We start from the raw sequence: 22,717 nt of genomic DNA, 5'->3' as shown, positions 1-22,717 counted from the left end.
CCTGGGGAAGAAATACCGAAGGGGGGCTTTCCAACTGAGACATCAACAGCCAGAAGAATAAGCGGCGGCTCCATTTTGCTATGTTCCCATCTCGATTTTTAAAAAATATTTACTTTAATGTTGTTTTTACAATGTCAGCTACCGATAAAAATACTCTAGCTGCCTATTTTAAAAACGGTGGAGTTCGGTCGTTTTCATTGTAAGCGGTTACATTGTGGTGTTCGCGTTCATGAACGTGCCATTCACCGAAGCTCCATTTCTAACATTGTAGCTCCTGAAAAACGACGTTGCATTGGCCAACGTTACAGATCTGATTCATGTAAGTATTATTGCTAGCTAGGAAAGTTAACTATATCGTCCATGTTACAATGTGGGAACACAGCATGTAGCTATGTCTGTAAAAACATTTGAGTAGCCATACAGTGGTGTACCAAAGCGGGGAGCTAGGGAGGCTTCGAATTGGGGTATGAGGTAATTTCAAATATCAATTTCGGTGTACTGAATTGCCTGCGAGACTTAGCCATCAAAACAATTGTGAAAATATTCCAATAATGGCATATTCTAAAAATGTATTATTCTATATAATCACCTTGACATGTCTCATTTTATTATAATATATTCCGTATTACGCCAATGCATGTGTAGTACATTCATTGCAGTTATGACAAATTAGTTGTCTCGTCAGTGCATGCAAAGTAATTTACATAAATTATTATTTGAGTATGGTGAACAGGCTCACACAATGTACACAGTTAGTGTATTGGCCAATTGGGTAAATATTGGTTGCAAAATACATTTATTTAAATTCAAATTATATGCTTAACATATGTCAATAATGCCTTTGAATCATGCCAAACAGTATGCCTGTATGCATATGAAACATTGAAAATATTCTTTAACGGAATCTGTTTAATTTTTGATTGACCAGATCTAAGATCACTGTAAAAAAGCATGATTCTCTATTCTCGGAAGATTCAGCTGTTTGCATGTCTGTTCACACAGTTGAAACATGTTCTATTGCTTTCAGGTTATAGGCAGGCTATAGAATTACATGTGGGCAATTCCATGTAACGGAATTCTGCTGAGACTCAAATTTTTCACTTCAAAATGTATACCAAGCCAAAAACATTGACTTCAAATTACAGTGAAAAATGTTCAGTGGAAATAGTAGTTTACAAAAACACATTTACAGGAAGAACTGTGCAGATACAAAGTTTTGTAACAGAATAAAACTGAGGGAGATTTTACAGTAATTCTGTTACCAAACTTTGCATCTGCACAGTTTTTCCAGTAACTGATTTATTTACTGTGTAAGTTGTTCAAAGTAGCCATTGTATAGACTTGTATTGTTTGTTAAACATTGAAATCAATAGTTTTTGTTTTTCATCCATTTTAAAGTGAAAAAAGTGAGTCTCAGCGTAATTCCGTTACTGTGGAATTGCCCATGTACAATGACAGGTCAGTCAGAATTCCCCTACATGTTACTTTTTTTGTTGTTGTGATGTCATGATACTCTAGCAGCATTCAAGACTGGGTTACATCTGTATGATTGGAGTGGAGAAACTGACCTCTGTACCAATAATGTCTGTGTAGAATAGATAGCTGGTGCATTGCATGGCCATATAAGGCATCTAAACAGCTTCTACCCCCAAGCCATAAGACTCCTGAACACCTAATCAAATGGGTACCCAGAATATTTGCATTGCCCCCCCTTTTACACCGCTGCTACTCTCTATTGTTATCGTCTATGCATAGTCACTTTAAATACTCTACCTACATGTACATATTACCTCGACTAATCTGTGCCCCCACACATTGACTCTGTACCGGTAACCCCTGTATATAGTCTCGCTATTGTTATTTTACTGCTGCTCTTTAATTATCCATATTTTTTAAACTGCATTGTTGGTTAAGGGCCTGTAAGCATTTCACTGTAAGGTCTTCACCTGTTGTATTCGGCGCATTTGACTAATAACATTTGATTTGATTTGAAGATGATCGCACCTGAGAAGCTATAACATGTAACAGATTTCCCTTTACTTTTCTCCATCCAGTCACTCTTAGATACAATTTGATCTGTCAACATCAAGCATATGACCAGGTTTAAAGACAAGAATATTGGGCCTATTTCTCAAAAGATCTTGTTCATTCTCCATGTAAATCAGTGAGTGTATTTAACAGGGGAAATACCCTTTTATACATAATGCTCTGCGTTTCATCAAACCGATTTCCCGTAGAGGAAGAGAGACCTGATTAATCTCATTCCCGGCCCAAATGTACCCAAAATGATCTCAACTGTACTATATGCTTTGAATTAGATATCTAGCCTAGCCAATCTACATTTCAAACTTTTGCTGGCTGCTTCGATTCAGCTGGGTCTAGGGTTTGTGTGTGTGTGTGTGTGTGTGTGTGTGTGTGTGTGTGTGTGTGTGTGTGTGTGTGTGTGTGTGTGTGTGTGTGTGTGTGTGTGTGTGTGTGGTCAGTCAGTCAGTCAGTCAGTGATGATAGACAGCGGTGAAGCAGCATGTGGAAAAGCCCCTTCACTATCCCAGGAAGTCCCCTGAGAACCACAGGAACTGGTCAGCCAATAGCCTAGGACTAATCCACTTGCTCATCCAGTGATGATGGACTGATGTACTTTCAACATTGAGGGAATGTTGAAGGCAGACCTGTAGAAGTGGCCAGTTTTGATATCCTAACTAGTGTGATTCTGAATTGTTTGATTTGTATGAATGAGCCAGTTGAACCATGTGAGACAGGATATAGAGCTGAAGGTTCAGTCATTAGGTCCGAGTTCATCTCTAGCTTCATGGAAACCTTCCTTAGAACAATACACATACATGTTGGAAGAATGTTCCACATACAGTGCATTCGGAAAGTGTTCAGACCACTCTACTTTTTCCACATGTTGTTACAGCCTTATTCTAAAATGGATTAAATCGTTTTTCTCCCTCATCAATCTACACACAATACCCCATAATGACAAAGCAAAGCCATTTTTTTTTGTTGAAATGTTTGAAAATGTATACAAACGGAAATATCACATTTACTTAAGTATTCAGACCATTTACTCAGTACTTTGTTGAGGCTTCTTTGGCAGAGATGTCTTCTTGGGTATGATGCTACAAGCTTGGCACACCTGTATTTGGGGAGTTTCCCCCATTCTTCTCTGCAGATCCTCTCAAGCTCTGTCAGGTTGGATGCGGAGCGTCGCTGCACAGGTTTCAGGTTTTTCTAGAGATGTTCGATCGGGTTCAGTTCCGTGTTCTGGCTGGGCCACTCAAGGACACTTGTCCCGAAGCCCCTCCTGTGTTGTCTTGGCTGTGTGCTTAGGGTCGTTGTCCTGTTGGAAGATGAACCTTCGCCCCAGTGTGAGGTTCTGAGCGCTCTGGAGCAGGTTTTCATGAAGGATCTCTCCGTACGTCGCGCCGTTCATCTTTCCCTCAATCCTGACTAGTATCTCCGTACCTGCTGCTGAAAAACATACCCACAGCATGATACTGCCACCACCGTGCTTCTCTGTAGGGATGGTGCCAGGTTTCCTCCAGAAATGACCCTTGGCATTCAGGCCAAAGAGTTAAATCTTGGTTTCATCAGACCAGAGAACCTTGTTTGTCATGGTCTGAGAGTCTTTAGGTGCCTTTTGGCAAACTCCAAGTGGGCTGTCATGTGCCTTTTTAATGAGGAGTGGCTTACATTTACATTTACGTCATTTAGCAGACGCTCTTATCCAGAGCGACTTACAAATTGGTGCATTCACCTTATGACATCCAGTGGAACAACCACTTTACAATAGTACATCTATATCTTTTTGGGGGGGGGGTTAGAAGGATTACTTAATCCTATCCCAGGTATTCCTTAAAGAGGTGGGGTTTCAGGTGTCTCCGGAAGGTGGTGATTGACTCCGCTGTCCTGGCGTCGTGAGGGAGCTTGTTCCACCATTGGGGTGCCAGAGCAGCGAGCAGTTTTGACTGGGTTGAGCGGGAACTGTGCTTCCGCAGAGGTAGGGAGGCAAGCAGGCCAGAGGAGGATGAACGCAGTGCCCTTCTTTGGGTGTAGGGACTGATCAGAGCCTGAAGGTACGGAGGTGCTGTTCCCCTCACAGCTCCGTAGGCAAGCACCATGGTCTTGTAGCAGATGCGAGCTTCAACTGGAAGCCAGTGGAGTGTGCGGAGGAGCTGGGTGACGTGAGAGAACTTGGGAAGGTTGAACACCAGACGGGCTGCGGCGTTCTGGATGAGTTGTAGGGGTTTGATGGCACAGGCAGGGAGCCCCGCCAACAGCGAGTTGCAGTAATCCAGACGGGAGATGACAAGTGCCTGGATTAGGACCTGCGCCGCTTCCTGTGTGAGGCAGGGTCGTACTCTGCGAATGTTGTAGAGCATGAACCTACAGGATCGGGTCACCACCTTGATGTTAGCGGAGAACGACAGGGTGTTGTCCAGGGTCACGCCAAGGCTCTTAGCGCTCTGGGAGGAGGACACAATGGAGTTGTCAACCGTGATGGCGAGATCATGGAACGGGCAGTCCTTCCCCGGGAGGAAGAGCAGCTCCGTCTTGCCAAGGTTCCGCTTGAGGTGGTGATCCGTCATCCACACTGATATGTCTGCCAGACATGCAGAGATGCGATTCACCACCTGGTTATCAGAAGGGGGAAAGGAGAAGATTAATTGTGTGTCGTCTGCGTAGCAATGATAGGAGAGACCATGTGAGGATATGACAGAGCCAAGTGACTTGGTGTATAGCGAGAATAGGAGAGGGCCTAGAACTGAGCCCTGGGGGACACCAGTGGTGAGAGCACGTGGTGCGGAGACGGATTCTCGCCCTGCCACCTGGTAGGAGCGACCTGTCAGGTAGGACGCAATCCAAGAGTGAGCCGCGCCGGAGATGCCCAACTCGGAGAGGGTGGAGAGGAGGATCTGATGGTTCACGGTATCAAAGGCAGCAGATAGGTCTAGAAGGATGAGAGCAGAGGAGAGAGAGTTAGCTTTAGCAGTGCGGAGAGCCGCCGTGACACAGAGAAGAGCAGTCTCAGTTGAATGACCAGTCTTGAAACCTGACTGATTTGGATCAAGAAGGTCATTCTGAGAGAGATAGCAAGAGAGCTGGCCAAGGACGGCACACTCAAGAGTTTTGGAGAGGAAAGAAAGAAGGGATACTGGTCTGTAGTTGTTGACATCGGAGGGATCGAGTGTAGGTTTTTTGAGAAGGGGTGCAACTCTCGATCTCTTGAAGACGGAAGGGACGTAGCCAGAGGTCAAGGATGAGTTGATGAGCGAGGTGAGGTAAGGGAGAAGGTCTCCGGAAATGGTCTGGAGAAGAGAGGAGGGGATAGGGTCAAGCGGGCAGGTTGTTGGGCGGCCGGCCGTCACAAGTCGCAAGATTTCATCTGGAGAAAGAGGGGAGAAAGAGGTCAAAGCATAGGGTAGGGCAATGTGAGCAGGACCAGCGGTGTCGTTTTACTTAACAAACGAGGATCGGATGTCGTCAACCTTCTTTGTGTGGAGAGGAGGGAGTGAAAAGATGCCAGGTCCGCAGGGAGGCTAGTTTTCCTCCATTTCCGGTCGGCTGCCCGGAGCTCGCAATGAGTCGTCAAGCCACGGAGCAGGAGGGGAGGACCGAGCCGGCCGGGAGGATAGGGGATATAGAGAGTCAAAGGATGCAGAAAGGGAGGAGAGGAGGGTTGAGGAGGCAGAATCAGGAGATTGGTTGGAGAAGGATTGAGCAGAGGGAAGAGATGATAGGATGGAAGAGGAGAGAGTTGCAGGAGAGAGAGAGCGAAGGTTGCGACGGCGCAATACCATCTGAGTAGGGGCAGAGTGAGTAGTGTTGGAGGAGAGCGAGAGGGAAAAGGATACAAGGTAGTGGTCGGAGACTTGGAGGGAGTTGCAGTGAGATTGGTAGAAGAATAGCATCTAGTAAAGATGAGGTCAAGCGTATTGCCTGCCTTGTGAGTAGGGGGGGGACGGTGAGAGGGTGAAGCCAAAAGAGGAGAGGAGTGGAAAGAAGGAGGCAGAGAGAAATGAGTCAAAGGCAGACGTAGGGAGGTTAAAATCACCCAGAATTGTGAGGGGTGAGCCATTCTCAGGAAAGGAACTTATCAAGGCGTCAAGCTCATTGATGAACTCTGCAAGGGAACCTGGAGGGCGATAAATGATAAGGATGTTAAGCTTGAATGGGCTAGCGATTGTGACAGCATGGAATTCAAAGGAGGAGATAGACAGATGGGTCAGGGGAGAAAGAGAGAATGTCCACTTGGGAGAGATGAGGATTCCAGTCCCGCCACCCCGCTGACCAGATTCTCTCGGGGTATGCGAGAACACGTGGTCAGACGAGGAGAGAGCAGTAGGAGTAGCAGTGTTTTCTGTGGTAATCCATGTTTCCGTCAGCACCAAGAAGTCAAGGGACTGGAGGGTAGCATAGGCTGAGATGAACTCTGCCTTGTTGGCCGCAGACCGGCAGTTCCAGAGGCTGCCGGAGACCTGGAACTCCACGTGGGTCGTGCGCGCTGGGACCACCAGGTTAGAGTGGCAGCGGCCATGCGGTGTGAAGCGTTTGTGTGGCCTGTGCAGAGAGGAGAGAACAGGGATAGACAGACACATAGTTGACAGGCTACAGGAGAGGCTACGCTAATGCAAAGGAGATTGGAATGAAAATTAACTAAACAACTGGGGAAGCGAGAGAGCAGGGCCTCCCTCACTAACCATTCGCTGAAACACTCAAATATAACTATTCCAACTACCACTTTGAAATTATAATTGATGTAAACTACAGTGGTTCAATGTTTCCAGGAATAGGCTCAAACTTAGTTTATTCAGCTAGATAACTTGGTACAGTATTCTTCCGTGAAACCCACCCAGTGCACCGTGTCTTATGACGCCGTAGCTAACTAGCATGCTAGCATCCAATAATACACGGTTAGCACCAATACTTGGTTAAAACAAACTACCAATGGATCATTCGTGTCGGTGACTAGTTCCTTTCATAACGCAGAAGTAATTAAACGTTGGCTAGCTAACACAAAGTCAGTCCTGCTAGCTACACAAGTGGACTACACAACTAGAAAGCTTACGTTGCAAAAATCTTATTGACAAAGAATGATACAGTACTGCTAGCTGGTAGAGTTGGCTAACTAACAGTGGCTGCGTTTACCTTTATCTTTGATACAAAGACAACTATGTAGCTAGCTAATGTTACACTAATCCAATCGTTCCGTTGTAATGTATTTAGTTTCTACAGTACCGCTAGTTGGTAAAGTTGGCTAGCTAGAAGTGGCTGTGGTGTTGTGATGTTGACGCCGTTTGGAAAACGGCGTGAACGAACGAATACAGCTGGCTAGCTGGCTAGCTAACCTTGTTAGTTTCTCAAAGCTACACCTACACCTTTAGCTACACCTTTATCCTTGATGCAAAGACAACTATGTAGCTAACTAGCTAACATTACACTAATCAAATTGTTCCGTTGTAATGTAAGGAAATGTAATATTACCCGCGGAGCGAAGAACAGCACGACTACTCCCTCCAGCATCCGGCACTAATAGGCTTCTGTCTGGCCACTACCATAAAGGCCTGATTGGTGGAGTGCTGCAAAGATGGTTGTCCTTCTGGAAGGTTCTCTCATCTCCACAGAGAAACTCTGGAGCTCTGTCAGAGTGACCATCGGGTTCTTGGTCACCTCCTTGACCAAGGCCCTTCTCCCCCGATTTCTCAGTTTGGCCGGGTGGCCAGCTCTAGGAAGAGTCTTGGTGGTTCCAAACTTCTTCCATTTAAGAATGATGGAGGCCACTGTGTTCTTGGGGACCTTCAATGCCACAGAAATGTTTTGGTACCCTTCCCCAGATCTGTGCCTCGACACAATCCTGTCTCTGAGCTCTACAAACAATTCCTTCGGCCTCATGGCATGCACTGTCAACTGTGGGACCTTATATAGACAGGTGTGTGCCTTTCCAAATCATGTCCATTCCATTGAATTTACCACAGGTGGACTCAAATTAAGTTGTAGAAACATCTCAAGGATGATCATTGGAAACAGAATGCACCTGAACTCAATTTTGATTCTTATAACAAAGGTTCTGAATACTTATATAAATAAGGTGTTTCTGTTTTTTATTTTTAATACATTTGCACAAATTTCAAAAAAACTTTTCGCTTTGTCATTATGGGGTATTGTGTGTAGATTGATGAGGAAAAGAATGTTAGAATTTTAGAATAAGGCTGAAACATAACAAAATATGGGAAAAGGGGGTCTGAATACTTTCTGAAGGCACTGTTGGAAGAATGTTCCACATACATGTTGGAAGAATGTTCCACATGTATTTTAAAAAATGTTCATTATTTAGCCTTTATTTAGCTAAGCAAGTCAGTTAAGAACAAATTCTTATTGACAATGACGGCCTACCAAAAGGCAAAAGGACAATGATGGAAGACCAGCTAAATATTTAGTAGAACCTTACATATGTTTTGATCAGTTTGAGGTTGGATGTTCAGCGGATGATGCTGTCTTTTAGGATGGTGTATGCTGTGATTTGGGTTGGATGTTCAGCGGATGATGCTGTCTTTTAGGATGGTGTATGCTGTGATTTGGGTTGGATGTTCAGCGGATGATGCTGTCTTTTAGGATGGTGTATGCTGTGATTTGGGTTGGATGTTCAAGAATAGATTGCTTGCACTCGGAAAATGAATAATGTGTTGGCAAGTCTATAATAAAGACTTGTGTCAGTCTAGATTAAGCTGTACTGTCCACCATTAGAGCTGGGCGATATGGACTAAAGGCCGTATTGCGATAAATTGCCTGAATTGATTCAATAACAATAAATACATAAGATGATACGTTTATAACAATGTGCACCACCGCAGTTGTTTTTTATCCTTTTGAGCTACTACTTCTACTATAGTTTGATTGGAGCCATCAACAGTCCCTTTAACAGTCACCCATATTAGCAAACTTATTTAATTTCAAACTTCACATTTATCTAGTATAGGCTACTTATCGTAGTAAGTAACGATCTCAGCAAAATGCCTGCGGTAAGTGATCGGTATGGTTGGTGTTGATAACTTTCACTTTATCCTCCCAGCTCTACTCCATCTACTTTTGGATATGCTCTATTCCAGTCCCAAGCCGGGCCTTCCTGCTTGTGCACTGCAACCCCCCCCCCCCCCCCCCGAGTCAGAGCAGAGATAACATTAGCCCCATTTAACTATGTCTGTTATGAAGGGGTTTCCCAAGGTTTGGCCTGAGAGTCAGGGCTGTTGATGTGGCAATGAATGCTCAGCATTAACACACACACACACACACACACACATCCTCAGCTCAAACACCATTGTCCCACTCCAAGACCATGTAACATAAGACAATTGTATACTCCTTTTTTATGAAATGCGTGTTTGTCCTGTATGTTGTAACTGTCGAGTGCAGTTTTATTAAACATCTCTTCCCTCCTGTCTTTTTGTGTGTGTGTGTGTGTGTGTGTGTGTGTGTGTGTGTGTGTGTGTGTGTGTGTGTGTGTGTGTGTGTGTGTGTGTGTGTGTGTGTGTGTGTGTGTGTGTGTGCCCGTGCCCTCTCCAGGTCATGTCAGCAGGGCGGAATGCGGACGTGCGGGAGCTGCAGATCCCCCTCCAGCATCGCTCTCCCTCCCAGGCTGCTCTCTCTCTGGCCCAGAGCCCCTGGCCCAGCGACCCCAAGACAGGCTTCTTACCCCAGCACGGGGGCTTCTGGGACCACTTCATAGCCACCCCAGAGCCCAAATACTGCTGTGAGGCCTGCAGGCTAGTGCTCTGCAACCCCAGGCAGACAGAGTGTGGACACCGCTTCTGTGAAACCTGCATCTCTGAGCAGCTAAGGTGAGGACTGAGGACAAGAGATTTCAGTTTCATGATGAGTGTAAGAGTGAAGGGGTATGTTTTCTTTGTTGAGGAAATGATAGTTGAGAAATTACAAACATCTTCTTGTCAGTGTGTTTGATATGTCAGCTGTCTTCTGGTAATGGGGGTTGTCATAATTGTTTAGTGATTGTGTGATGATTATGATTGAGAAATAATGATGTCATTGGCCACATGTTGGTAAAAGGAGGATTTCATTGGACATTAGTTAATTAAGCAATGAGGCCCAAGGGGGTGTGGTATATGGCTAATATAATATATATATAATATATATAAGGGCTGTTCTTTATTATAAACTGGTTACCAACTTAATTAGAACAGTAAAAATAAATGTTTTGTCATACCCGTGGTATACGGTCTGATATACCACGGCTGTCAGCCAAGCAGCATTCAGGGCTCAAACCACCCAGTTTATAATGATAGATTTCTCACTCCGCATCAATCATCATCGTATTAATGTGCCTAAATGTCTTGTCGCCTTTACAGCAAACCAAATCCAGTATGTCCAGCAGATATGGAGCCGCTGTTCAAAGACAAGGTAAGACTACGTATGTGAATGATTTGCATCACTGTCATCATCCTTATGATACCCATGCTAAACAGCCCTATACCCTTTCTAAATGGCCTCGTACATAATCGCAGTGTGTCTCCTCACAGTAGCCGTTGTGTTTTCTGTCAGATCTTCCGTGATGTGTGCTGCCATAGAGAGATCATGGCTCTGAGAGTGTACTGCAGGAGTGAGAAGAACGGCTGTAAGGAGCAGATGAGTCTACATCAGGTCATGGTAAGTGTCTGACTGACTGAGGGAAATGGAAAAAGTCCCATTGTTTACACACAGTCATTATTCAAGCTCTAGAAAAGTGTTTATCTACAATTCTCGTTGATTTCAGTCACATTGATTGAATGTTTCCTGTTGAAACTGTAATGACTACAACCCAAATGCGATCTTATTTATAGCACTTCATAATAGGCTACATTTTCTTTACACTAAATCCTTATGATTCATTTTCCTCCTTTTTTCCCAGGATCATTTGAATGTGTGTCCGTATTTTGAGGTGCCATGTCCTTTAGGAAAGTGCAAAGAGAAGATGATGCGCAAAGACATTCCTGAGCACTTGAGTTGGAAATGTAAACACAGAGAGACCACCTGTGAATTCTGCATGCACAAGATGGCCATGACTGAATTACAGGTAACTAGAACAACTACTTGAGTTGGGCCGGTGCTCACCGAACCTGTACCTCTTAGAGAATAGTGTGACCGGCACCCAAAATTAGTACTGGCACATATTTTAGTCCACCTTAAGGGCAATTCTGACACTTTTCAACTATATATTCATTTTCACCAGCACCGTATGTCACCGCGAATCTCATAGGGTGTTTCTCAATATGCATACAACCGTGCTCCACACTCCCAAGCTCCGAGTGCATTCTCCCACGACATTCTCTTGAGTACGTTCTTGTGAAGATGAGAGTGTGGAGAACGCATAAAACATTACATTTGAGAAGCACTTGCACTCCCCTACTGTATTACCTCACGCTGCACCTCCCCATTCACTGAACCTTCTTCCAGCCAGGACAAAGGCAACAATAGACGGAACAAGATATGCACAAAGCAAAAGTTTAACTTCATAATTATGCTATTTGAGAAACACCCAGTGTTTGAAAATTACTGTTGTTAAAATGTTTAAACTTTTGATGATGTCATCGGGTCTAACTTTTTTACTTTATATTTTTTTATACAAAACGTAGAAATCTAAGGTTTTCACATATGTAGATACTGGTATTGTGCTGGAGATAAGGAAATTAGGTTGAAAAGTGGTGGAATTGCCCTTTAAGCACTGACAACAACAACACTGAATATCTGCTACCGCATGGCAAGTGGTACCGGAGCACCAAGTCTCGGTCCAAGAGGCTTCTAAACAGCTTCTACCCCCAAGCTATAAGACTCCTGAACATCTAATCAAATGGCTACCCAGACTATTTGCATTGCCCCCCCCCTTTTACACTGCTGCTACTCTCTGTTTATCATCTATGCATAGTCACTTTAATAATTCTAACTACATATACATACACTGCTCAAAAAAATAAAGGGAACACTTAAACAACACAATGTAACTCCAAGTCAATCACACTTCTGTGAAATCAAACTGTCCACTTAGGAAGCAACACTGATTGACAATACATTTCACATGCTGTTGTGCAAATGGAATAGACAACAGGTGGAAATTATAGGCAATTAGCAAGACACCCCCAATAAAGGAGTGGTTCTGCATGTGGTGACCACAGACCACTTCTCAGTTCCTATGCTTCCTGGCTGATGTTTTGGTCACTTTTGAATGCTGGCGGTGCTTTCACTCTAGTGGTAGCATGAGACGGAGTCTACAACCCACACAAGTGGCTCAGGTAGTGCAGCTCATCCAGGATGGCACATCAATGCGAGCTGTGGCAAGAAGGTTTGCTGTGTCTGTCAGCGTAGTATCCAGAGCATGGAGGCGCTACCAGGAGACAGGCCAGTACATCAGGATACTTGGAGGAGGCCGTAGGAGGGCAACAACCCAGCAGCAGGACCGCTACCTCCGCCTTTGTGCAAAGAGGAGCAGGAGGAGCACTGCCAGAGCCCTGCAAAATGACCTCCAGCAGGCCACAAATGTGCATGTGTCTGCTCAAACAGTCAGAAACAGACTCCATGAGGGTGGTATGAGGGCCCGACGTCCACAGGTGGGGGTTGTGTTTACAGCCCAACACCGTGCAGGACGTTTGGCATTTGCCAGAGAACACCAAGATTGGCAAATTCGCCACTGGCGCCCTGTGCTCTTCACAGATGAAAGCAGGTTCACACTGAGCACATGTGACAGACGTGACAGAGTCTGGAGACGCCGTGGAGAACGTTCTGCTGCCTGCAACTTCCTCCAGCATGACCGGTTTGGCGGTGGGTCAGTCATGGTGTGGGGTGGCATTTCTTTGGGGGGCCGCACAGCCCTCCATGTGCTCGCCAGAGGTAGCCTGACTGCCATTAGGTACCGAGATGAGATCCTCAGACCCCTTGTGAGACCATATGCTGGTGCGGTTGGCCCTGGGTTCCTCCTAATGCAAGACAATGCTAGACCTCATGTGGCTGGAGTGTGTCAGCAGTTCCTGCAAGAGGAAGGCATTGATGCTATGGACTGGCCCGCCCGTTCCCCAGACCTGAATCCAATTGAGCACATCTGGGACATCATGTCTCGCTCCATCCACCAACGCCACGTTGCACCACAGACTGTCCAGGAGTTGGCGGATGCTTTAGTCCAGGTCTGGGAGGAGATCCCTCAGGAGACCATCCGCCACCTCATCAGGAGCATGCCCAGGCGTTGTAGGGAGGTCATACAGGCACGTGGAGGCCACACACACTACTGAGCCTCATTTTGACTTGTTTTAAGGACATTACATCAAAGTTGGATCAGCCTGTAGTGTGGTTTTCCACTTTCATTTTGAGTGTGACTCCAAATCCAGACCTCCATGGGTTGATAAATTGGATTTCCATTGATTATTGTTGTGTGATCTTGTTGTCAGCACATTCACCTATGTAAAGAAAAAAGTATTTAATAAGATTATTTCATTCATTCAGATCTAGGATGATATTTTAGTGTTCCCTTTATTTTTTTGAGCAGTGTATTACCTCGACTAACCGGTGACCCCGCACATGGACTGTGTACCGGTACCCCCTGTATATAGTCTCGCTATTGTTATTTTACTGCTGCTCTTTAATTATTTGTTACTTTTATTTCTTATTCTTATTTACATTTTTCAGAAACACAAAGAAACCGTTTGTCCTTTATTTCCGGTGGCCTGCCCCAATCATTGTACTTTTCCCTCCATCTTACGGAGCGAGGTAAGGAGTGTATTTTAATGTTTGTAGTATAAAATGTATTCATGCAAGGCAGTATGGGCATCTTTTCTCTTATCATCAGATGGATTAACATAGTTTTAGATGTTGTGATACGGTTGCCCATTTCATTGAGACCACATTGTAATGCAAATGCTTGGTATAGAAGGACATGATTGAACCTAAATGTGTTTCTACTCTCAGCTGACAAGTCATCAACATGAGTGCCCCAAGGCTCATGTTACCTGCTCCTTTATTCGCTTTGGATGCAATTTCAAGGTCAGTCTTCATGTTACTATGATTATTAAAAGTGGTATTAATAATAATATACTTAATATAAGTTGTAATATCATGGCCACTATGAACTCCTCGTGATGTCTCTTCTACTCTGTTATCTGGCTCTTGTCCCACTGAACTACAACTCATTTAAGAGAACATACAGTAGTTTTAAGCTGTTATGTTACTGATATGATATTTTCCCTGATATTCCTCTGTAGGGTCTCAACCAAGACATGAGGGATCATGAATCTAGCTTTGCCTCTGAACACCTGCGGCTGATGGCAACCAGGAACACTACGCTGGAGGCCAAGGTAATCAACTCTACTTTGTTCTTTAGAACAATTTGCCCTGTGTACCATTAAAGGAAAAATGTATAAAGTCAACATAATGAAAATTCACCAGCATCATGACCAACTTCTATTTCAATCCATATGCAAGGCATACAGTGTATAAATATGTTGCCTTGTATCTGCATTACCTGTCATACTTGTTTTGACTCATGATATAATCACACATTTGAGTATGTGCTCTTACATGTTACACATAACACATACATTCTAACAACATGTATTTTGACAAGTACCCCAAAATAATAAATTGGGAGATATTAAACTGAATATTCAACCACAACTAACTTTTTAACAACCAACTAATCACAGGGCTGAATGGTTAAGTAGTTCAGGGTAATGAAAGCAGTAATAAGACAGACTGTTTCCCACCCATCTAGATGGAGGATGTTAAAGGAGAGCTTCTGGAGCGGTACAAGGTTCTGCCAGGCCTAAGCAGCCGTCTGTCTGAAACAGAGTCTCAGTACGAGGAGATGAGGGAGAATAACAGACAGCTGGAGCAGAAGCTCACTGCCATGCAGGTAAATTAAAAGGTTGAAGTACATTGAGTGTACAAAACATGTGAGTTGCACCCCCTTTTGCCCTAAGAACAGCCTCAATTTGTCAGGGCATGGACTCTACAAGGTGTCGAAAGCGTTCCACAGAGATGCTGACCCATGTTGACTCCAATGCTTCCCACAGTTGTCAAGTTGGCTGGATGTCCTTTGGGTGGTTGACCATTCTTGATACACACAGGAAACTGTTGAATGTGAAAAACTCAGCAGCGTTGCAGTTCTCGATACAGTCAAACCGGTGCGTCTGGCACCACCATACCCCGTTCAAAGTCACTTCAATCTTTTGTTCTCCCCATTCACCCTCTGAATGGCACACATGCACAATCCATGTCTTAACTGTGACCAGGTGAGTCCTTCTTTAACCTGTTTCCTCCCCTTCATCTACACTGATTGAAGTGGACTTAACAAGTGACATCAATAAGGGATCAATGTGTTCACCTGGATTCACCTGGTCAGTCTGTCATGGAAAGAGCATGTGTTTCTTATGTTTTGTACACTGTCATTATAAAACCTCTCAATAAAGATGTAATACTAGTCTTTGACATACATAATAATACTTGTCTTGTCCCACAGTCCCATTTACTGATTTCTCAGTTGGAGGTAAAGTCCTGTCATGTATGGAACTTACATTAGAAGTCATTTAGCAGGCACTCTTATCCAGAGCAACTTACTGGAGCAATTAGGGTTAAGTGCCTTGCTCAAGGGCATATCGACAGATTTTTCAGCTAGTCGGCCCAACGCTCTTTCAGCTTACTGGCCCAACGCTCTTAACCGCTAGGCTACCTACCGCCTAGGCTACATGAAGTGTGTGTAACTGTATGTGTGTGTTTGTGGACATTTTCTCCATGTAGAACTTGATGAGTTCCCACTCTGAGAAGCTTTTAGAGATGGAGCTGGAGCTGAGGTCTCTGAGGACCATCCGAGAGGAGGTGGAAACACTACGAGGCACCGTGGAGAGCATTCGTTCAAGGGTTGCAACGCTAGAGGGAGGAAGGGGCGGAGCCATCCCAGCCACACACACACTAGGTGAGTTACCCTGAATGCTCTCTCACTCTCTCTCTGTCTTCCTTTGTCTAGCTCTCTCTCTCTCTCTGTCTCGCTCTCTAGTCTCTCCCTCAGTGTCTCTGTCTCTCTCAACACTTGTCTTGGGAATTCTTTTATTCTTTGCTACTTCACTGTCGCTAAAACCTGTATAACTCTTTTAGGAGTTGCTCAGAATGAGTGTAATGTGATATTGGACCGATTTGATATGTTCAAAGTCTGAAGCTACATTATGAGCAAAGCAGTGATTGAAAAGAAACAGTGCTTTGGGGCCTCCCGAGCATCGCAGTGCTAGCTGTGCCACTAGAGATTCTGGGTTCGAGTCCAGGCTCTGTCGCAGCCGGCTGCAACCGGGAGACTCATGGGGTGGCGCACAATTGGCCCAGCGTTGTCCGGGTTAGGGGAGGGTTTGACCGGCAGGGATGTCCTTGTCCCATCGCGCACTAGCGACTCCTGTGGCGGGCCGGGCGCAATGCACGCTGACACGGTCGCCAGGTGTACGGTGTTTCCTCCGACACAGTGGTGCGGCTGGCTTCCGGGTTAAGTGGGCATTATGTCAAGAAGCAGTGCGGCTTGGTTGGGTCGTGTTTTGGATGACGCATGGCTCTCGACCTTTGCCTCTCCCGAGTCCGTACACGAGTTGCAGGGATGAGACAAGACTGCAACTACCAATTGGATTCCACGAAATTGGCGTGAAAAGGGGGTTAAAAAAACCATATATATATATTATATATATATTAGAGAACGACCGATTAATCGGAATGGCCGATTAATTAGGGTCGATATCAAGTTTTCATAACAATCGGAAATCGGTATTTTTGGACGCCGATTTGGCCGATTTTATTTTTTTACACCTTTATTTAACTAGGCAAGTCAGTTAAGAACACATTCTTATTTTCAATGACGGCCTAGGAACGGTGGGTTAACTGCCCTGATATTACTAGTTTATCTAGCCTGTCCTGCATTGCATATAATCGATGCGGTGCGCATTCGCGAAAAAGGACTGTTGTTACTCCAACGTGTACCTAACCATAAACATCAATATCTTTCTTAAAATCAATACACAAGTATATATTTTTAAACCTGCATATTTAGTTAATATTGCCTGCTAACATGAATTTCTTTTAACTAGGGAAAATGTGTCACTTCTCTTGCAACAGAGTCAGGGTATATGCAGCAGTTTGGGCCGCCTGGCTCGTTGCGAACTGTGTGAATACTATTTCTTCCTAACAAAGACAGCCAACTTCGCCAAACGGGGGATGATTTAACAAAAGCGCATTTGCGAAAAAAGCACAATCGTTGCACGACCATAAACATCAATGCCTTTCTTAAAATCAGTACACAGAAGTATATATTTTTAAACCTGCATATTTAGCTAAAAGAAATCCAGGTTAGCAGGCAATATTAACCAGGTGAAATTGTGTCACTTCTCTTGCGTTCATTGCACGCAGAGTCAGGGTATATGCAACAGTTTGGGCCGCCTGGCTCGTTGCGAACTAATATGCCAGAATTTTACGTAATTATGACATAACATTGAAGTTTGTGCAATGTAACAGGAATATTTAGACTTAGGGATGCCACCCGTTAGATAAAATACGGAACGGTTCCGTATTTCACTGAAAGAATAAACATTTTGTTTTCGAGATGGTAGTTTCCGGATTCGACCATATTAATGACCTAAGGCTCGTGTTTATTATATTATAATTAAGTCTATGATTTGATAGAGCAGTCTGACTGAGCGGTGGTAGGCAGCAGCAGGCTCGTAAGCATTCATTCAAACAGCACTTTCGTGCGTTTTGCCAGCAGCTCTTCGCTGTGCTTCAGGCATTGCACTGTTTATGACTTCAAGCCTATCAACTCCCAAGATATTAGGCTGGTGTAACCGATGTGAAATGGCTAGCTAGTTAGCTGGGTGCGCGCTAATAGTGTTTGAAACGTCACTCGCTCTGAGACTTGGAGTAGTTGTTCCCCTTGCTCTACATGGGTAACGCTGCTTCGAGGGTGGCTGTTGTCGATGTGTTCCTGGTTCGAGCCAAGGTAGGAGCGAGGAGAGGGACGGAAGCTATACTGTTACACTGGCAATACTAAAGTGCCTATAAGAACATCCAATAGTCAAAGGTATATGAAATATAAATCGTATAGAGAGAAATAGTCCTATAATTCCTATAATAACTACAACCTAAAACATCTTACCTGGGAATATTGAAGACTCATGTTAAAAGGAAGCACCAGCTTTCATTATTTATTTGAGGCTAAATTGATTTTATTGATGTATTATATTAAGTTAAAATAAGTGTTCATTCAGTATTGTTGTAATTGTCATTATTACAAATACATTTAAAAAATCGTCCGATTAATCGGTATCGGCGGGTTTTTGGGTCCTCCAATAATCGGCATCGGTATCGGCGTTGAAAAATCATAATTGGTTATATATATTTACTGCTCAAAAAAATAAAGGGAACACTTAAACAACACATCCTAGATCTGAATGAAATAAATAATCTTATTAAATACTTTTTTCTTTACATAGTTCAATGTGCTGACAACAAAATCACACAAAAATAATCAATGGAAATCCAATTTATCAACCCATGGAGGTCTGGATTTGGAGTCACACTCAAAATGAAAGTGGAAAACCACACTACAGGCTGATCCAACTTTGATGTAATGTCCTTAAAACAAGTCAAAATGAGGCTCAGTAGTGTGTGTGGCCTCCACGTGCCTGTATGATCTCCCTACAACGCCTGGGCATGCCCCTGATGAGGTGGCGGATGGTCTTCTGAGGGATCTCCTCCCAGATCTGGACTAAAGCATCCGCCAACTCCTGGACAGTCTGTGGTGCAACGTGGCGTTGGTGGATGGAGCGAGACATGATGTCCCAGATGTGCTCAATTGGATTCAGGTCTGGGGAACGGGCGGGTCAGTCCATAGCATCAATGCCTTCCTCTTGCAGGAACTGCTGACACACTCCAGCCACATGAGGTCTAGCATTGTCTTGCATTAGGAGGAACCCAGGGCCAACCGCACCAGCATATGGTCTCACAAGGGGTCTGAGGATCTCATCTCGGTACCTAATGGCAGTCAGGCTACCTCTGGCGAGCACATGGAGGGCTGTGCGGCCCCCCCAAAGAAATGCCACCCCACACCATGACTGACCCACCGCCAAACCGGTCATGCTGGAGGATGTTGCAGGCAGCAGAACGTTCTCCACGGCGTCTCCAGACTCTGTCACATGTGCTCAGTGTGAACCTGCTTTCATCTGTGAAGAGCACAGGGCGCCAGTGGCGAATTTGCCAATCTTGGTGTTCTCTGGCAAATGCCAAACGTCCTGCACGGTGTTGGGCTGTAAGCACAACCCCCACCTGTGGACGTCGGAGCCCTCATACCACCCTCATGGAGTCTGTTTCTGACCGTTTGAGCAGACACATGCACATTTGTGGCCTGCTGGAGGTCATTTTGCAGGGCTCTGGCAGTGCTTCTCCTGCTCCTCCTTGCACAAAGGCGGAGGTAGCGGTCCTGCTGCTGGGTTGTTGCCCTCCTACGGCCTCCTCCACGTCTCCTGATGTACTGGCCTGTCTCCTGGTAGCGCCTCCATGCTCTGGACACTACGCTGACAGACACAGCAAACCTTCTTGCCACAGCTCGCATTGATGTGCCATCCTGGATGAGCTGCACTACCTGAGCCACTTGTGTGGGTTGTAGACTCCGTCTCATGCTACCACTAGAGTGAAAGCACCGCCAGCATTCAAAAGTGACCAAAACATCAGCCAGGAAGCATAGGAACTGAGAAGTGGTCTGTGGTCCCCACCTGCAGAACCACTCCTTTATTGGGGGTGTCTTGCTAATTGCCTATAATTTCCACCTGTTGTCTATTCCATTTGCACAACAGCATGTGGAATTTATTGTCAATCAGTGTTGCTTCCTAAGTGGACAGTTTGATTTCACAGAAGTGTGATTGACTTGGAGTTAGATTGTGTTGTTTAAGTGTTCCCTTTATTTTTTTGAGCAGTGTATAGATAGATAGATAGATAGATAGATAGATAGATAGATAGATAGATAAACCAGTACTTTTATGGCCTGACATAAAAGTCTGGGAAAATGTAAGTAGCAAGAAGTCCAGAGTGGTACAAACATACAGGACTCTTATTCCATTGGCTTGCTATTGTTTCTCTGCAGGTTCTTTAGAGACACAGCTCTCCCGTCAGGACGACATGCTGAGTGTCCACGAGATCCGCTTGGCCGACATGGACCTGCGCTTCCAGGTCCTAGAGACGGCCTCCTTCAATGGGACGCTCATCTGGAAGATCCGTGACTACAAGCGGCGGAAACAAGAAGCCGTGGCGTCAAAGACCCTGTCTCTCTACAGCCAGCCTTTCTACACTGGCTACTTTGGCTACAAGATGTGTGCCCGGGTCTACCTGAACGGAGACGGCATGGGGAAAGGAACCCACCTGTCTCTGTTCTTTGTGGTGATGCGTGGCGAGTACGATGCCCTGTTGCTCTGGCCCTTTAAGCAGAAGGTGACTCTGATGCTGATGGACCAGGGCCCAGCCAGGAAGCACCTAGGGGATGCCTTCAAACCAGACCCCAACAGCAGCAGCTTCAGACGACCCACGGCAGAGATGAACATAGCCTCGGGCTGCCCGCTGTTCGTGGCACAGACTGTGTTGGAGAACGGTACTTACATCAAGGATGATACCATCTTCATTAAGGTCACAGTGGACACATCTGACCTCCCTGACCCTTGACCGCTGGTCTGTAGAGAACAGCAGATGTATCTGGATCAGGGTGCCCTTATGTGAGAGAGATTGCAAAAGATGGAATGGAGAGAGCAGAAAGAAGGATGGAGAACAAGAAAAGAACAGAAGTTAGAAGAGTAAGGTTTCTTTGCAGATCTCAAGGTGCAGCCTAAGCCTGCAGAAAGAGCTGGGTGGACCTCAGAGCAGTTGCCTTTGGTGCCTGTGTTGCTCACCAGATAGGTGAGAGAAGGAAATGGTTCTTTTTCAACTAGGCTGAATGTTAAAAAGTCTAAAGAATGCCTATATTACTCACAGCAGGGAGAGGTATAAATGGCAATGGATCATTCTAACCCAAGTTATGAGGATGCAACCATCATCAAACTACATGGACCCAAGGGAGGAAGGAAGGAAGGAAGGAAGGAAGGAAGGAAGGAAGGAAGGAAGGAAATCTACCAGAACTAAAAATCATATAGAATGGAGATAGTGAATATATTTCAGTAGACATTGATCATTTCTGCCTTGAAGAACATGGGACAGTGCATCATCCAACACAAGTCGAGGTGTGGAGATAGTTGGGCACGACACAACTATCTTCTGTAATATCAAATATCTCTGAGAACTCATTACTTGACTTTGATGAAACTTGTCTAGATTAAAGCCAGAAGATACAATCCCACATGACATGTTGAATAAGGAGATACAATGCTATATGTGGTTGTGTATGCTGTTTGCATTGCTGGTGAAGTTTGGTTGTATTATTGCATTGTTAAAGTATAGAATGTAATGTATGTTTCTAGTCTTGTGATTGTGTTGGAGAAAGTTGTTGATTGACAAGCTTTTATTAACAGGTGTTGTGTGAGCACTAGGGTGTGTCTTGTGTGCAGGCTACAGCCTGTCTCTTATTTCAGATTTGGTTTTAGTGGACCTGGTCTGCATCTGAAACAGCATCCAGCTACCTATATTGTGCACTACTGTTGGCCAGAGCTGTACAAAAGTAGTGCACTATATAGGGATTTGGGTGCCATTTCAGACACAGACAAAGATGGCACAAAGGAATGGATACACACCGGTACAGCAATGCCACTGTCTCGCGGAGTTAAGAATAAGACTAGCCTTTCATTTTGAAGATCTATAAAGATCTGTAAATTACTTCTATACTGCTTTTTGTAACTTACACATTGTTTTGTAATGTTCAGAACAGATGCTGTGCATCATATTTTTTTGTAACAGTTGGGAAAACAAAATGCCTCATTAAAACTCCAACCATGTTGATTGAGCTGAGACATAAAGTGACAGTGACTTGTTTTCATGATGGTTGGTGGAGAATGTTATTTGCACAAGTTATGTTTGAATGTGTATTAATAAAATTGTTAAACAAAGCTTGAATGTGCTTTGATGTTTGATTTCTGTGGAGGAGATCAGAAGGAGAAGATGGGGAGGCATTGGCCACACCCTCTGAAAGCCCTCCTACATCAACAGTCAAGCTCTATTCAGGAACCCACAAGGGAAACAGAAAAGAAGGCACCAGAGAAACACCTGGAGGCTGGAGCTTGAAGCAGACACCAAAAGATCAGGCATGGGATAGAACGAAATTGAGAAGACAGAACAGAGTGCAATAGAGACGAGTCGTTGATGTCCTATGCTCCCTGGGTAGCAATGGACCTAAGTAAATTTGAGTGAGAGGTTATCCTGAATTTGTGTTTAAGGCATAGGAAATGGGAGCTACACTTTTTCCTCTTTTGAATCAAGGAAAATATACAGTGATCACAAGCTGGTTAATTTAAGTCTTGATGATCAGTTTATTTAGGATTGGCTGTGGTGGGTCCGCCTGGACAAAAAAGTCTGTGCAGACTAGGGGACCACTGCTTCATAGGAAACAGTCCAAAAACAAACATGGGGAACCCTCCATGGTGCGGGCCTATCTTCTCCTTCCACTAGATGTCAGGATAGTACAGAATGTTATTCTACAGTATATTTTCCACCAAGGGTAGGCTACAAACGCAAAGTGACATTTCAG

The 22,717-nt window shown here is 44.6% G+C and overlaps 1 protein-coding gene across 1 annotated transcript; it reads left to right on the top strand.

Annotated features, from left to right (window-relative positions):
* Positions 1-23: 23 nt before the first annotated feature.
* On the top strand, positions 24-22,086 carry LOC115162102 (TNF receptor-associated factor 3). Its single transcript, XM_029713068.1, has 11 exons — positions 24-319; positions 9,565-9,839; positions 10,365-10,416; positions 10,558-10,662; positions 10,904-11,068; positions 13,666-13,746; positions 13,945-14,019; positions 14,238-14,330; positions 14,747-14,887; positions 15,772-15,946; positions 20,138-22,086. The coding sequence occupies exons 2-11, from the start codon at positions 9,568-9,570 to the stop codon at positions 20,707-20,709; spliced, it is 1,731 nt and encodes a 576-aa protein (XP_029568928.1). The 5' UTR covers positions 24-319; positions 9,565-9,567; the 3' UTR covers positions 20,710-22,086.
* The last annotated feature ends 631 nt before the right edge of the window (positions 22,087-22,717 follow it).

The sequence above is a fragment of the Salmo trutta genome, chromosome 25, assembly GCF_901001165.1.
Source record: "Salmo trutta chromosome 25, fSalTru1.1, whole genome shotgun sequence".
Classification (NCBI taxonomy): Eukaryota; Metazoa; Chordata; class Actinopteri; order Salmoniformes; family Salmonidae; genus Salmo; species Salmo trutta.
This window is presented reverse-complemented; position numbering and strand designations above follow the sequence as displayed.